The sequence below is a fragment of the Lutjanus erythropterus genome, chromosome 7 (assembly GCF_056507025.1).
Source record: "Lutjanus erythropterus isolate fLutEry1 chromosome 7, fLutEry1.hap2, whole genome shotgun sequence".
NCBI classification, from domain to species: Eukaryota; Metazoa; Chordata; class Actinopteri; order Lutjaniformes; family Lutjanidae; genus Lutjanus; species Lutjanus erythropterus.
The window spans coordinates 15556074-15572176 of NC_139323.1; the positions used below are offsets into that span (position 1 = coordinate 15556074).

General features: G+C 40.9%; 1 protein-coding gene across 1 annotated transcript in view; it reads left to right on the forward strand.

Annotated features, from left to right (window-relative positions):
* The first annotated feature begins 1466 nt into the window (after nt 1–1466).
* hcn2b (hyperpolarization activated cyclic nucleotide-gated potassium channel 2b) overlaps nt 1467–16103 on the forward strand; it is a 59871-nt gene continuing 45234 nt past the window's right edge. Inside the window, exons 1-3 of the mRNA XM_084722906.1 lie at nt 1467–2575; nt 5952–6375; nt 13312–13473. Of these exons, the coding sequence (XP_084579032.1) occupies nt 1752–2575; nt 5952–6375; nt 13312–13473 (1410 nt within the window). The 5' untranslated portion in view covers nt 1467–1751. The remainder of the gene's footprint in view (nt 2576–5951; nt 6376–13311; nt 13474–16103) is intronic.

Genomic DNA, 16103 nt, shown 5'->3' on the forward strand with positions numbered 1-16103 from the left:
CACCATTGTTTTGCTGCAGTTTTTCAGTTTAGGCAAAATATCTAAGACTTCTGGGTACACTGAAGGTTCATTTCTCTCATTTTGTTCACAAATTTGTTCAAATCCATTTTAGTGACCACTTCTCATTTGCCAAAATAATATATCCACCTGACAGGTGTGGAATATAGAGATGCTGATTCAACCAAAGTATTATTGCACAGATATGCCTCAATCTGGTCGTAATAAAAGTTCAGATAATAAATTCTTTTCAGCATTTACACCTGCCAGGGAGCTCCTCTTGTCCTCTTAAATGTTCCCCATTGTGCTAAATCTAAATCAGCCTAAACATTGTTTTCTGCATGATATGTTCAGTAAAAATGGTTTAATATCACGGTACATCAGTAAACATATACAGTGATACCAATATATCTGTAACTGGCCCAGATCAGATCCATATCAGGCCAATATTGGGCTCTACAATAATCCTGCTCTTTAATAAGCATCTCTGTATGCTTATCCTGTCAGGTAGATTTATTATCTTGACAAAGGCCAAGAGCACACTAACGGATTTCAACAAATTTGTAAACAAAAGTTAAGAGAAATAAACCTTTAGTGTAGGGCAGCAACTGTTATTTCCACTGTCAATTAATCTGTCGTTCATTTTCTCAGTTTATTGATTGATTAATCCTGTTACAATCTTGTCACTTGAAAAAAAGATTCAAACCTATTTTGTGTCCTTTCAAGTCCTTTCTGTAGTGTTTATTTTCATTATTGATCAGTCTGTTGATCAGTTAGTTGTTTGGTCCATAAAATGGTCAAAAATATTGATAGGTGTTTCCTAAAGTCCAAGAAGACCTTACTGACATGAATAAAGAAACCAGAAAATATTCACATTTACAAAACTGAAAAGCAAATTTGTACCCCCCCCCCCAATCAATCATCAAAATAATTAATTCATCAATAAATCCTTGCAGCTCTACTTTTGTGTGCACATCAGTCTTAGACCTTTTGCTTCAACTCATGAAAAATTGGAACAAAAACGTGAGTGTTGCATTTCTATTTCTATTAAGAAGGTTATATAATTAAAGCCCCTGACTATCAGAGGAAGCCCTTTGGCTGCTCACGAAACCTGAGTGTGCAAATAATGTATTTTCTCCACAAGGTGGCGCCATTTAGCCAAGAATGGGAGGCCCTGATCGTATTGCAGACTAGCAACCTAAAGCAACAGGCAGACGGTGATGAAACAGGCTCTCAGTCTAGTGGAGAAAGATCTAGTATCAGAGTAACTATGGATCAGCTGACCATGTCAGTATAGATTACCAACTGGAGTCAATCCACCTGAGATCAACTGCTGGATGCCAAACCTGGAGAACTTGTTGGTTTCTTTTGACCTTCATGTTTCACCTTTGTCCTGCTGATCCCTGTTCCTATCAGGTGAGTTTATGTTTGCATTTAATATTATATTTGTTAGTTAAATAGAGGCGCGTGTTCAGTTTTTCATTCAATGTGAGCTACCTGTAGATGGTTGCAGCCCAGAGGTAATGCTCTCTCCCTCTCTCTCACACACACATGCATCACACACAATAACAGGAGCCAGGTTGCAGCCATAGCAACGCCGCCAGTACTGTGTTATCCTTAAAGTGGTGTGTGGATGGAAAGCAGAGGGCTGTTGCTGCTGCTTTGAACTCCACACTCCCTGCTTCCTCCGCCGCCGCCCAGTCTCGCCAGGTTCAAGGTGTCTGTCCGCCTGTCTTTGTCTGCCTGTGTCTGTGATGGACGAGGCGGAGGACAGCGAGGAGGAGCCCAAATTCCAGCAGCCTCCACCTCCTCAAGTAGCAGCCTGCGGCTCCGGCTCGCCAGGACGCGAGAATCATGGGAGCAGCGCAGAAACCAAGATGAAGAAATTGACGCCGGGAGGAGGCGGAGCCGCGTCCATTGCGCGCAAAAACTCCAACAACAATGAGCTGTGGCTCCTGCAGGACGAGCAGGACTCCGCACCTGTCAGTGCTCTGCTGTGCCAGAGGGATGCTGCTGATGCTGCTGCTGCTGCTGGAGGGGACACAGCGGGAGCCAGCGGCATGATATGCAACAAAAACGGAGACTGTAGAAGGGACCCGACCAGTTCAGGGAGCCTCTCCTCTCTCATCTCCAGGCAGGAGAAGCAAACCGATGGAGGAGTAGGATCAGCTGAAGACGGCAAGGCTGCAGTAGTCATGGACGGCTCCGTCACTTCAGCGGGGTCCCTGGCACAGCAGGGGCCACCAGGGGCTGAGGTCAAGAGCGCGGCGGCGATGGAGAAAAAGGACTCCAGAGTTTCCTTCTCCAACGCGCCGACTAGTAAGGGACAGACTCCGAGTCAGCAGTCCAGAAACTCTGTCACCTTTTCCAAAGCTGAGGACGGCTCACAGATAGTGCCGGACGATGGAGACTCCAGGGGGAACCAGACTTACATGCAGCGGCAGTTCAGCTCCATGCTCCAGCCCGGAGTCAACAAATTCTCCCTGCGCATGTTTGGCAGCCAGAAAGCGGTGGAGAAAGAACAAGAGCGCGTAAAGTCAGCGGGTAACTGGATTATCCACCCATACAGCGACTTCAGGTATGGGTCAAACTGAGTTAGGTTCATAAAGAGTGCAAACTGCAGGCTGACACATTGTCTGGTACTCCTCCAAATCAAACTTTACACCAGAAAGGAGTGAAAATCTAAGAGAACATCCAGGTGAAAGTTGAAAATGGAATAAAAATAACATAAACATAAATGAACAATGTTAGATATTTCCACTTGCATTTTCATTGTGCTTAAAATTTGATTAGAGCTGCAACAATTAATTTAAATAAATAAATTAGGTGGCAGCTATCAAATTAATCTTCGACTATTTTAACAATCAATTAGTGTCAATATTTTTTTAAGAAAAAAAGACAAAATTATTTGATTCCAGCTCATTACAAGTTAATATTGTCTGGTTTCTCTTCTCCTCTATGGAAGTGGTTCTCAACCCGGGGGTCAAGACCCCCAAGGGGGTCGGAAAAGATCATGTCTGGGGGTTGCCAGATGGTTGTGAGAATGAAATAAATGAGCATACTGTGGCATGCAGCCAGGAATAAGAGCCAAGTAGCAGCTCTCAGCGCTGTCAGCCCTTGAGAGATATTCAACATAAGAGAACAGAGTTGCAAATTTTTAGCATTTTCCTAAAGGATATTTGAAAATTCTAACAATCAATTAATCACGAATAATTGATAAGATCCAATACATATGTCTTTTTTTATTCAATTAATGTCTCTGCCAAACAAAACAATTTCAAATGAGGTGCGCTTATCGCCATTTTTAGGCTATTGTTTAGTTATTGATTAATACATTTTAATCAGTCAAATTCTTAGTGGTGATTAATTGATTAATGATTAATCATTTATATCCCCATAAGGTTGTATGTGGTTCGATGTGTCTACCCTGAATGGTCTCAGGCAAACGGAGGTGGGAGGCTTGTGAACACCAGCGTGATTAATTTGGGTTAAAGGTTCAGACCCTCTGCTGTATGACAGTAAACAGAATATCTTTAGGTTGTGGACAGCACAAACATTTGAGGATATCATATTTGGCTTTGGGAGACACTGACAGACATTTTCACCATTTTCTGAATCAAGAAAATAATCAACAGATTATTGACAATGAAAGTAATCAGTAGTTGCAGCCCTAAATATGATAATGAAGACTATGAATTATTTGTTGACGACAAATAGGTTAAATTTGTCTAAACATGAGCAAAACTCAAAATCTCAACAGTGTATGCCTCAAGGGGATAGTCCCCTTTTTCTAGAAGAATATCATAAGTAATATTGTTTTGTTTGTTTTTTTGTATTTCTTCATGCAGATTGTGGCTGTACTGTAAACCATCTGGTTAAACTCGTGTATTTTGATCTCTGGACAGCTCTTGATAGCTGTGGCAAAGTATTAGTCCAACTGCAGTACGACATGTGTATGTGTCCGCAGAAAGGCTTTGTTTAATGAGTTTCATCTTAAAGACCAGCTTAAAGTTGTTAAGGTTCTGTTGTTGAGCTGGAAAGTGTTGGAACATTTCAACACCAAGGACAGCTCCTCCAGTCATCTCAAGCGTAAAACAGAAGCCGTCTGAAGATAAACCACCTATCTGAGGTCTTAATTGAATTTTGACTTTATCAAAATGTTATTTCGTGGAATATTGATTAGGATTTACAGGGAATTCTGTAATGAAACATTCCAAACTGAGCAATAGGATGTTTTCTGAAACAGAGAGGATTGAAGTCGTGACTCAGCAGCACTCTTCAATCAGTTCCTCCCTTCCCTCACACTTACTTTCAGCCGATCAGACAGCAACTTAAAGCTTTCTGACATGACAAAAACAGCATTTGGCTGCACCTAGAACTGCACACTTAATTGAAATATTATTGAAATTGCAATATGGCCAAAATCCAGTCCAAACCACAGAAGCTGCATTGTTGTGATCGAGATAAAATGTGTGACAAAACAGCATTATAATGAAGTACTGCAGTGTTGCAGAGATGCCTTGGCCTACACATCTTGTTCTCCAGATGTTAGAAAACTTTTATAGTTTGGTCTATAATATATCAGAAAATAGTGAAAAATCACTGAGCTTGAAGTGTTGCAATGTTGTGTTAGACAAGAGCAGCAGATCCACATACTGGGAAAGATGAACCAGTGTATATTTGACATACTTGCTCGATAATTCATTGATGGATTATCAAAATAGTTGCTAATTAACTATATGTTAATCCACTAATCAATTCATCATTTTTAAAGGTATAATTTGCACTATTGTTTGTAACTGCACCATTCAAAGTTGGCCCCTCGTCCCCGACTGAACGGACGAGAGAGGGCGCAAGTGTGAATTAGGTGAGCTTGTGCCGGTAGCAAGAACAAAGCAGTGAATCAGAGAAATAAAACATTATTTTCTGATTGCTTCACAACAGTTACATTTTTAAGACACAAATAAACATACCCACACTTCTGCTCAACTCTAGATTTTTTGTAAATGCAGCCAAAGCAATTCTCGGTCTGCTCCACCAGTGTGTGTGTGTAAAACTCTTTCTGCTGCTCTCAGCAGAGAAAAGAGACAGAGAATACGATGTAACTATTTGTTGCTACGTTTTTACAGAGTTGTGACCTGAAAACATATGCACTGTATTGGCTGGGGGCTACACACCAGTGTTGTCAAACAGGCTGAAGTCCAGGAGCGTCCTGAGTGGAGCAGAGTATGAGAAAATTAGGAAATACAGGCAGAGGGCAGGGTCTCTGCAGGGTCTCTGCAGGGTCTCTGCAGGGCCTCTGCAGGTACAGCGACCACCACACTAGTTTTTAGAAAAATGCTGCACATTATACCTTTAAAATGCAGAAGCTACTGGTTTCATGGTTTTATTGAGTGTTGTGTAAGGGTTGTGACGGCCCACCCATGTGTCCTGTTCTCCTTTTGTTTTGGACTAAACGTAAATGACTGCGAATCAGATATGGAACACAAAGCTGTAGCTGTGCTAACCACTGAGACATCCTCTGTCTGTCGTTCTTTGATTTAGAATGAGTTGCACCCAGCTTATCTTTCCTGTAATATTCCTGTCTCTCTGTTTGTCCTTGCTTTGACCTTGTCTTGAGTCAGATGGTGTAGGTTACCTCACTTGGAGAAGATACAGTGCACTTAGTGAAAAACGCAGGCAGGCAATCAGCCTTTTGTCACTGTGTTTAGATGGGCCACTGAGATAGCACTGATTCATGAAAGCTAGAAAAATCACTTGTCATAACCCAAATAGCATCAGCACATTTGGTGTCATGTGATATGCATTGCAAATAACAGATCTTTGAGTGTCTAGACTTCACTCAGTTCATCACCCACACTTAACTGGCTCAAATTTAGCACTTTCCTATGTGACCATCATGTCTTTATTCTCCTCATATTTAAAGCATATTTTGTGTTTCTCCAAACTGTCAGGTTCTACTGGGACTTCACCATGTTGATGTTCATGGTGGGCAACCTGATTATCATCCCCGTGGGCATCACCTTCTTCAAGGATGAGACCACCACACCCTGGATCATCTTCAACGTGGTTTCTGACACTTTCTTCCTCATGGACCTGGTGCTAAACTTCAGGACGGGGATCGTGTTCGAGGACAACACCGAGATCATCCTCGACCCCGAGAAGATCAAGAAGAAGTACCTGAAGACCTGGTTCGTGGTGGACTTTGTCTCCTCCATACCTGTGGATTATATCTTCCTCATCGTGGAGAAAGGGATTGACTCGGAAGTTTACAAGACGGCCCGGGCGCTCCGCATCGTCCGCTTCACGAAGATCCTCAGTCTGCTGCGGCTGCTGAGGCTGTCGAGACTTATCCGCTACATTCATCAATGGGAGGAGGTAGGCTGATGTTCAACATTTCTGATCCAATGACAGGGACAAGTAAGAGTTTGGGTGTTTCTCTGAACAGTAAAGGGAGAACAAGTTTGGTTGGAGAATTAATCTTAAAGATTACATTTAAATTGGCGTGCTTATATAAGGATGTGTTGGTTCCTATGGCTGCCCCATAGCAGAAATGTCAACTTGCTCTCCAGCTCACCATTGTAGTCACCACCGCCTCTTGCTGTCACTCTGACAGCAACCTCCATTGTCTCTCTCAGCTTAACTGAATTGGCAGATTAACGCTCACATCCTTAACTGGCGTACCTCTGAAATATCCCCCTCTCCTCTTTTTGGGCTTTTCTTGCCTTTATTTGATAGTACAGCTGAAGAGTAGACAGGAAAGGGGGTGAAGAGAGAGGGGATGACACGCAGCAAAGGGCCGCAGGCGGGAGTCGAACCAGTGGCCACTGCAGAGGACTGACACCCTCCATGCATGGGGTGGACACTCTACCAACTGAGTTAAACAGTCACTCCCAGCCTCTGAAGCTTGAAACAAAGTTAGCCAGCTAGCTATACTGAAGAAACTAGGCTCAGAAAACAACAGTGCAAATAACAATGGCGTGATTGAAAGAAATACACGAATAGTGGCCTGCGGAAAAGAAACACCACTGCCACCAATGTAACAGGGCATCTTGGGTTCGTCTAATTGGCCAGGTGCAGTGACCAGCAGCAACAGCTTCTGTTTCTGTTCTCTCCTCCAAACCAAAAACAGAACTTTGCCAACAACTCCTGCCTTGCAGCCCCAGAGAGCTTTTAAATCACAACATTATGATGGGAGAGGGCTCAGTAGTCAATGACTGTCAGCCATCGGTGATGCATGATGACATCATCCATCCACCCTAACTGTTTACATACTTATGTACTGCAACTTATAGTTGTTTTAGCCAATAATATCGACTTGGTCATTGATGCATTTTGACCATTTCTGCTGAGAATGGCATCTTTCTCAAATCTCACAAAATAACTTAAAATGAAGTTCAACCATTTGTGTACCTCCCCATTCCTTTTGGGTCAAAGGTTTATGGGTATTTATTGGCAGAAAATGGCAGAAATGGAATGTAATATCGATAATTATGTTTTCATTAGTGTATAATCACCTGCAAATTAGGGTCACTATGTTTTTGTTACCTTAGGATTAACCCCTTTATATCTGCAGAAGGAGCCATGTTGCACCATCATGTTTTTTTTTTCAGTAGTACAGAGGGGAGAACCCGCTTTGTCACAATTCTTAAAAAAAGATATGGGAACCATATTGAGATTGTTGTTTATGTTTAAAACAATTAGCAGTGGTCGATACATCATTATCAGATTTTTTTTAATCCCAAACATTGATATTGGCCTCACAACAATAATATCGGTCGGGCTACATAGGATATTATCTGTTGCCTTTGTAGACAGTATTCCCAACATTTTTTCAACATTTACTTTAACAAGATGAAGCATCCTAAATTACCATAATGACATGTGCAGTGATGTAGGATCACCATCATCTGTGAGGGAATGTGCAGATTGTAAGAAAGCCTTCACAAAGGAGAATGTTAATTATGAATCCTGCTGATGAGTTTTAGGCTCTAACAAAAAGACTCATCAGCCTCATCATCACTGATGTTTCAGTGCAGAACTAAGCTGTAGTTTGGTTTCTATGACAAAGTATTTCCCCAGCACTTTGTATTGCTAACAAAAAAGAAAAACTGGCCCGAATGCCTGCCTCTAATTAATAATACAATATTGGATTCCAGTGTGGTAGTTTCTGTCAGTATACAACTAATTCTGTTTGTGTATCAAAACAATCCTTCTCTGTATAATTACTTCCTGACACACAGAAAAATGAGGTTTTGCCATGTTGTATAACAATAAGCCTGATAGCTGGATAATAGCTCATCAGAAGTGTACTGATGCAGTTAAGAATTCATGAAAAATTAATTTGTGCTTATCAGTGGGAAAGTGAAAAGGAATTTTCTGAGAAATGAACCACCAGAGACGCTAATTGCTATTTTCTTCCTCTCATAACAAGAGCTGCCTTCTACTTATTTGAAAAATTGTTTTAATCTTACGTCTTAACTAAATCAGTGCTTCATGAAACAGTTGGAAATGGGGACAGACAGGCTGGCTAATGCAAGCTTTCTGATGACATGGCAGGAAATAATGTCGGTCCATGGATAGATACATTATCATCCATCGTGTAACGTATGCTGCGTAAACAAAATTAACCCTGGCCTGCTGTGTGGGTGCTTGCGTACATAAACTGAGGATCCCTGTTTGGACTAAACGAGCATCTATGAATCAGATGTGTGTGTTCCCTCACTCTGAAAATAACCGCCGCTCTTCTGATTACAGAGCGGTAATTTGAGCTCGACGAGAACCCTAATTACTGATTCAAACACTCGCAAGTGAACGCTCCTTTGCTTGGACTCAGCCCTGCCCTCCATCAGCTTAGTTCAGCTGAGCTCTGCTGCTGGCTGCGATTCCCCTCTGCCCAGCTCAGCTCGGCTCAGCTCAGCTCAGCTGCAGCGGGGGGTTCCCTAAAAGATGATTTCACCGTTTAGCTCAGCTGCAGGCCAACCGAATAGAATACCGTCCAAGAATCGTGCTCATGATTTAAAAAAAGCAGACCGAGCAGGTTGACTGTATGTATTTTCTGACTTCATGATCTTTGAATAGACCGGCGCGTGTGTTTGTTGAAGCAGAGATAAGCACTGTCAGGAATAACCAGTGCAATTTCCTGAGGCAGGAAGCTCGTATCAAGGCTCTCCACTTGCTGGTGAGCCTCACAGAATGCCTTCTTTAATGAGTTAGACGTTGGGCCTCAAGTAGCAGTATTCTCTTAAATTTTTCATCTATGTTCTCTTAATTTTCTATAAAGAGAAAGAGATGTCAACTCCAGATGCACTAAACGTTCGTAACCATCCAAATGATGAATCCCACCTGAACAAGAATTAGAGGGGTGTGGCCAATTGTTTCTTATTAGCATAAATAATGCCTTCCTGCACACTACACAAGGGCAAGTGTTGTGCTGTGTGCAAATACTCTGGCAGAGAATTGGAGAAATGCCCCTAAAAAAGCTGCAAAAAGAGGAACTTCAGCAGTAGTGAAACCTACATATTGTGATGCTGTAAATGAAAGGAAAAGACTTTTTGTTATTTTGTTATTTGATCAGAGCTTTAAGGAAAAGTTATATATTTCTTTTTACACGTTAATTTTAAATATTTAACCAACAATATTATTTATGAATGTATTTACTTACTGATAACCTTTTATTAGATTGTGTCAGTTTATGGGCTCAATAGCTGTTTTATTTTTTTTTTTCTTATCAACAGTCTAAAACCCCTAAACTATTAATTTAAGATGATATAAAATAAATAAATGCAGCAATTTTGGGAAGCAGGATATAGATGTGAGAAGACATATGGCACCTTTAACTGTTTGTTTATTGCCACATTATTATTTTTACTTCTTTTTTTCTTTTCTTCATTTTAAGAGCACTTATTCAACAAATGGCTCTGCCAGCCCAAACAATGTCAAATGAGACTCAATTACTGGCATTTCTAGACTATCGATCATCAATTATGTCCATTTTTAACCAGTTAAATTCTTAACAGCAATTAAGTGATCAATGCTTATCATTAACGTAGCTAGTCCAAATGTTCTGTAACATCCCGGCTTCCCCAAAAGTTTTAAAACTTGACTTTCTTTGTGTGTGACTGTGAATCCAAGATGTTTTTTTCTTATCTTGGTATGAGTTATCTCGACCACTTTTTTTCTGGTAGCTAATAGAAGAGAAATCAATAGGAGAACATCTGGTGAATCCCAGATATCAGTGGATGAAACCAAAAGAAAATTTGTTCATAAATGGCTTTCTGCGTGAGGCCCAATGAGAGTGCACACATTGGTAGTGGGAGTTAATAGTATTTAATCAGGTTCAGTAGTTTTCTCTAAATGTTTTCGTCTGAATCGTCCGGATCACCGTGCTTTTGACGGTGTGCAGCAGAGAGGAGTAGAAAGTACTTTATCTGTGTTTTGTCAGGCTGTGAGTTGTGGTCACAGTGATATGCCTTGACCCAGATTGTGGTCTGACAGTGACACATGGCCAGGTGCTGTTCTGGTGTCGGGGGGGAACATTAGTCCTGGTGCCTCATTAATCATAATGGGAACGCTTCCTAATCACAGGGCAGGGCCTCACAGTGTGTTTCCCTTTCTCCTTCTCCAAATTAACTAAGGCCATTAGCCATTATAGGAAAAACTAAAAAAAAAATGTAGAAAGTGGTAACTTTGGCTGATGAGTTGCATTTTTAACCCAAGGCTGATATGAAGGAGAGGAGATGAAACTTAAAATATGCAGAAGAGTGAAGAATAAAGAAGAAACTCATGTTTTCATAGATATTCAAACAGGACGTGATCCATCAATAAGAAACAATATCATGCTGCTGTATATATCTAGATATTCTACAAACCTCAATGCCAAAAAAGTGTATAATGTAAATAAAAATATAATGCAATGACTTGCAGACCCTTTGTGACTTGTATTCATTAAACACTGTGCAAAAACAAGATATTTAATGTTCAAACTGATGAACTTTTCTTTTTTGTAAGACGTGAGATAAATTCATTCTGAAATGTGTTGGCATGGCCTGGGTAACTTACACATCTGTGAGGGCCCAATTAACGCTGAAAGGTACACGCAGGTTTTTGAGCAACATATGCTGCCATCCAGACAGCATCTTTTGAAAGGATGCCCCTGCGTATTTCAGTGAGACGATGCCAAGACACATTTTGCACGCTGTAACAGCATGGCTTCACAGTAAAAGAGTTTGGGTACTAGACTGGTCTCCCATTGAAAATGTGTGGTTGCTTATGAATTCACCATGATGAATTAGGAAGAGCAAATTACAACAACAGAGACCCCTGACTGTTGAAGTCGATTATCAAGCAAGAATGAGAAAGAATTTCCCAAACACTTACTGAGTGTTGTTCAAAGAAATGGCGATGTATCACTGTAAACATGCCTCCGTCCCAACTTTTCAAAGTCAGAACCAGTGTATATTTACAGAAAACAATCAAGGTAATCAGTTTGAACATTGAATGTCTTGCACTGAAAAGCTTTTGCAAATCATTGCAGTATGTTTTTATTTATATTAAACACTGTGTCCCAGCTTTTTTGGAATTGGGGTTTGTAGGTAATCGATTCACTGATTATTAAGTGATTATTAAATTAATCGGCTACTATTCTGATAGTTGTTTAATTGTTTGAGTAAAATTTTAAGAAAAAAGGCAAAATTCTTTAATTCCAGCTTCTTAAAAGTGAATATTCCATTTTCTGACATTTTATAGACCAAAATTGATTTATCAGCAAAATAATCAACAGAATTTAATTTGAAAATAATTGTAAGTTGCAGCACTAGTGTCCAGAGAGCTAAGATAACCAATACTTAAATGTTATGACATTTAAAGAACTGCACATTTAAGGCAGCGAGGCCTCTGAGGTGACGGGATGAGTCACTGAATGTCCTGACCTGGCTACTCCTAAACTGTAAATTCACAACGGTGTGTGTCTTTCTAGACAAACACACTCATACACACATACACACACACAGTGTCTGGCCTAGTTCACATGTAGGACGATGCTCTTGTCTCAAGTGAGAAATGAGTCTTTGTGTTTGATGTACGAAACCATTAATTTGGCCCATAAACCAGGGCTTTCCGGTATGCATAAATATATTTATTATATGTAGACATACGTACAGTATCTGGCCTACTTCCTTTGTAGGACAATTCTCTGTCCCGAGTGGGAAACCTGCTTCACTTACAATTTTAGTGAAGCCTCCGTTTGGCCCAGCTAAGTGAGGATTACACACAAGTGGACACACGTGCGTGTAAATCTACCTCACACACTCAGTGGCAACAAGGCCTGGCTGATAGCCAATGAAGCCGCAGTGTGAGTGGTGTTTACAAGGCTGTGACCACAACACCAGCTCCACAATAATGAGCCTTCTCACCTGAGGGGAGTAAATGTAAGAAACAGCGGAGAGGCCGGCCTGGGCTGCTGATCAAAGCTTCATCACAGTCTGACGAGGTTTTTATCATGAATGAGTACAGACCACGCGCTCTGTGCTTGTTCATTTTACCCACCTGGTTATAATGGAGCACCTCAGTCGTGCTCATTATTCTACTAATTTGGTGAGGGAATGGCATTCAGCACGTAGAGCAAAACCCAAATCACCAGTTTTGTCACTGATTGGTAACATCACACCATTTTAAATTGTGTGTCATGTCATATTCACTAATTCGAGTACAAACACTGTGCATCAGTGGGAAAACCAACTGAAAAATGGCTGTTTAACCACAAAGTTCCCTGCGGCTTTTCCTCTAAGAGTGTTGTTTTACTTAAAGCTACACTAATCAATACGTTTATACTCACAATTGGTCAAATGACTGCCTGCAATATGAAAGGGGGGTTGCTCAATGTTATCAAACTCACAAAAGAATTGTCACCCAACACATCTCCCTGCAGCTCTGTGGAGCATTTCTTTTTAACTAGTTGATTACAAATCTGCAACTTTACTGTTTTGATTTACTCTCATTCTGAAAATAATTGGCCGATTAATTGACTATGAAAATAATTGTTACTTGCAGCCCTACAAATATAACATGTACTAAATGTAAACTACATCTACTGAAAATAGTCTGTGTAGCCACATAGTAAAACTCAAGTGTTTCTAATTCTTTCTTCTGTGTAACGTCATGCTGGATATGCTGTTTGTGATTCAACAGTTTTAGTTTTTATCTCAGTCTGTATAAACATAAGCTGATTTTTCATTCCTCTCACACATCTCTCTGTCTGTTCCTCCTCTCCACTTTTATAACCCTCTCTCTGCCCATCTCGTCTCCTCCTGACAGATCTTCCACATGACCTATGACCTGGCCAGTGCTGTGATGCGAATATTCAACCTGATTGGTATGATGCTGCTGTTGTGTCACTGGGATGGTTGTCTCCAGTTCCTGGTTCCCATGCTGCAGGACTTTCCGTCTGACTGCTGGGTCTCCCTCAACAAGATGGTGGTAAGAAAACATACTTACTGCGTGCGTGTGTGTTTGTTTGCAGGGGGTTGTAAGTCACATAATTCCAAGAACAGTGTGCAAACGCAGGGCATGAAAAACATCCTCATGGAGCACACACACACACACATACACACACACACACACACACACACACACACACACACACACACACACACACACACACACACACACACACACACACACACACACACACAGAATCTGCCTCAATTAAAAACCCTCTCTTCTTAAACCCAGGAGACATGCCAGTGTACAGAATGCGAGGAATGAATACAGAGCCTGTTTTCTCTCAGTTTGTGCAGCCCGTCATGTGGTTTGTACTTTAGCCATTTTCTTCTTTATCTCTCTCTTATTTCCCTCTCCTCTCAGATGTCCTTCCTCCTTTCTAAGCTGGCAGGTAGCTTCTGGCCATCTGCTGATAGACACACCATTAGGAGAGGTTTTCTCCAAAATGATTGCCGGCTTGGAAGAAAAAAAAAACTCTCTGGAGAACGAGCGGTGCAACACTCAAGCAGCATGAAAAACAATTATCTAACCAGACTATTAATGAAGAATCACTATTAAAAGTGTGTTTATTTCAAACTTTAGCCAGCCGGTCTTTGGCAAATCTCTTGGACCTAAATATCTCCCTTAAATCCCCTCTCAAGGAGCTTTAGGGCTAGAAAAAAAACTACTCTACTTGATAGAATCGCATACATCAATAAAATTAATTCTTACAAATGGCCATAAAGTTGAATCAGCACCCCTGTAAAACAGTTTCAATGAATACTGAATATTAAAACTGTAATGAAGGTAGGATTTATTGCATGGCTGTTATATTAGACTGTATTGGTGTTTGGTTCGCCTAGTAATCTGACAAATGGGGGTTTATTCTGCATCTTCTTGTTACAACACTATGTTTTAGGGAAATATTTAGGGAAAGTTCAACATGATTTTCATCTTTTTAGAGAAATTTCCTCAAAAACCCAGTCTAACATTTTGGTACCTTTGGAAAATCTGAGTAGGAACTTCACTTAAGTAGAAATTAAAATAAAATTTCTTCAGAAGAAACCAAGTTCCAGACTCATTCAACACTGCTATGATTACTATTTAGTTTACATGGTATTCTCATGTAAAAAAGTTTTTAAATATTTTGGAAAGAGGCTGGAAGAGCGGTGTCCATCAAGATGGGGGAAAGATGGAACTGACTCGGACAGACCCACCCCTACTCTGCTCTGATTGGCTCTGATGGCGCTCCAGCCTTCTGCTGAACGCTGACATTTGCCTACCTATGATGTTAACCAGCATGACAAACTAGTCAGAGCTGGGAAGAGAACAACTCAGCCCAGGCAGCTCTGCCTTCACTGCTGAAGACAGGTAGCTGGACTGAGAGCTCAGGCCGGCTTACAGCAGGGTCTGTGAGCGTGACTGATTTTGCCGGTTTATTTGTTATAACAACTGGCTTTCATCTTTGTTATGTACCAAATATAGCTTGTTCGGTTACGTTTGAATCTTATATTTATGGACATGCGCAGACATCTCTCCCTTCAGTGGAGGATGTGAAAAATGTGAAAACACCTTTCAAGTGTCAAGCTTTGCACAGACACAATTCAGTATAGTCAAGGTCACATAAAATGGAACAAAAACACATTTTTGAGTGGAAGGGATAAGTTAAATTTGGTATGTTTGACCTTACTAAAGGGGTGGACAGGCATCTGTCTCTTCCTATCTCTTGCAGTCCACCAAAGACAAACTCCTACTTTTCTCACATGCCGTTACATATCTTAAACGAATCATAACTCACAAATTCAGAACACAGAGTGAACACACACAAAATATAGAGGAATACCAGCAAAACTTTTTTTTCCCTGCTTGGGTATTTATCAGTTTGGCCTTAAACCCTTCCATCCTGTCTGACTCGTCATTCTGTATCAGAGATAACAGACTGGAGGCTTGTGACTGACAGCGCCAGAGGCATGGAGAAGTCAGGAGATATGAGCAGTGAAACATGTACCTGTTTGCACCGTTGCCCTATTTTTTCTTTCTTATCTACTGTATTTCACAACCATGCACATTCACACATATTTCCTGTATATAGGCAATATACGTAGGATAAATAGGACATATAAAAGGATAGATAGGATAGGATAAATGGTTTGAGAGTTAGAGAGGACTCTGGTTGACTGCTACTTACAGCTGCGACATCAGAAGCTGCAAATAATTTTAACTGGCTTTCGAGGAAGCTTAAACTATTTCTTGGAGGGAAAATCACAGAGTCGTTGTGTCCGAGGAAGTTCAGCAGACTGGATAATTCCTTCCTCGTGCTTTTGTCAGGCGCAGGATGTTTTCTGAGCCGTCTGACGCTGCCGCTAAGAAATGTTTCATATGCTCATCATGAACCTTCTAATTTTGGCACATGAATTTGTGACACTCGGGCCTCGAAAATACACCTCTGAAAACACTGTGTACTATGACACACTGTTGTGTATGCTTGCGTGTGTGTATGTGTGTGTTTGAGTGTGAGATCTCCAGGAACAGATGGATCTCACACCCATTGACCCTAGGGGACATCACTGTTGCGTCTCTGTCGTTCCATCTCTCGTTTCTTGTTTCATCTCTGGCCATATTTCTTT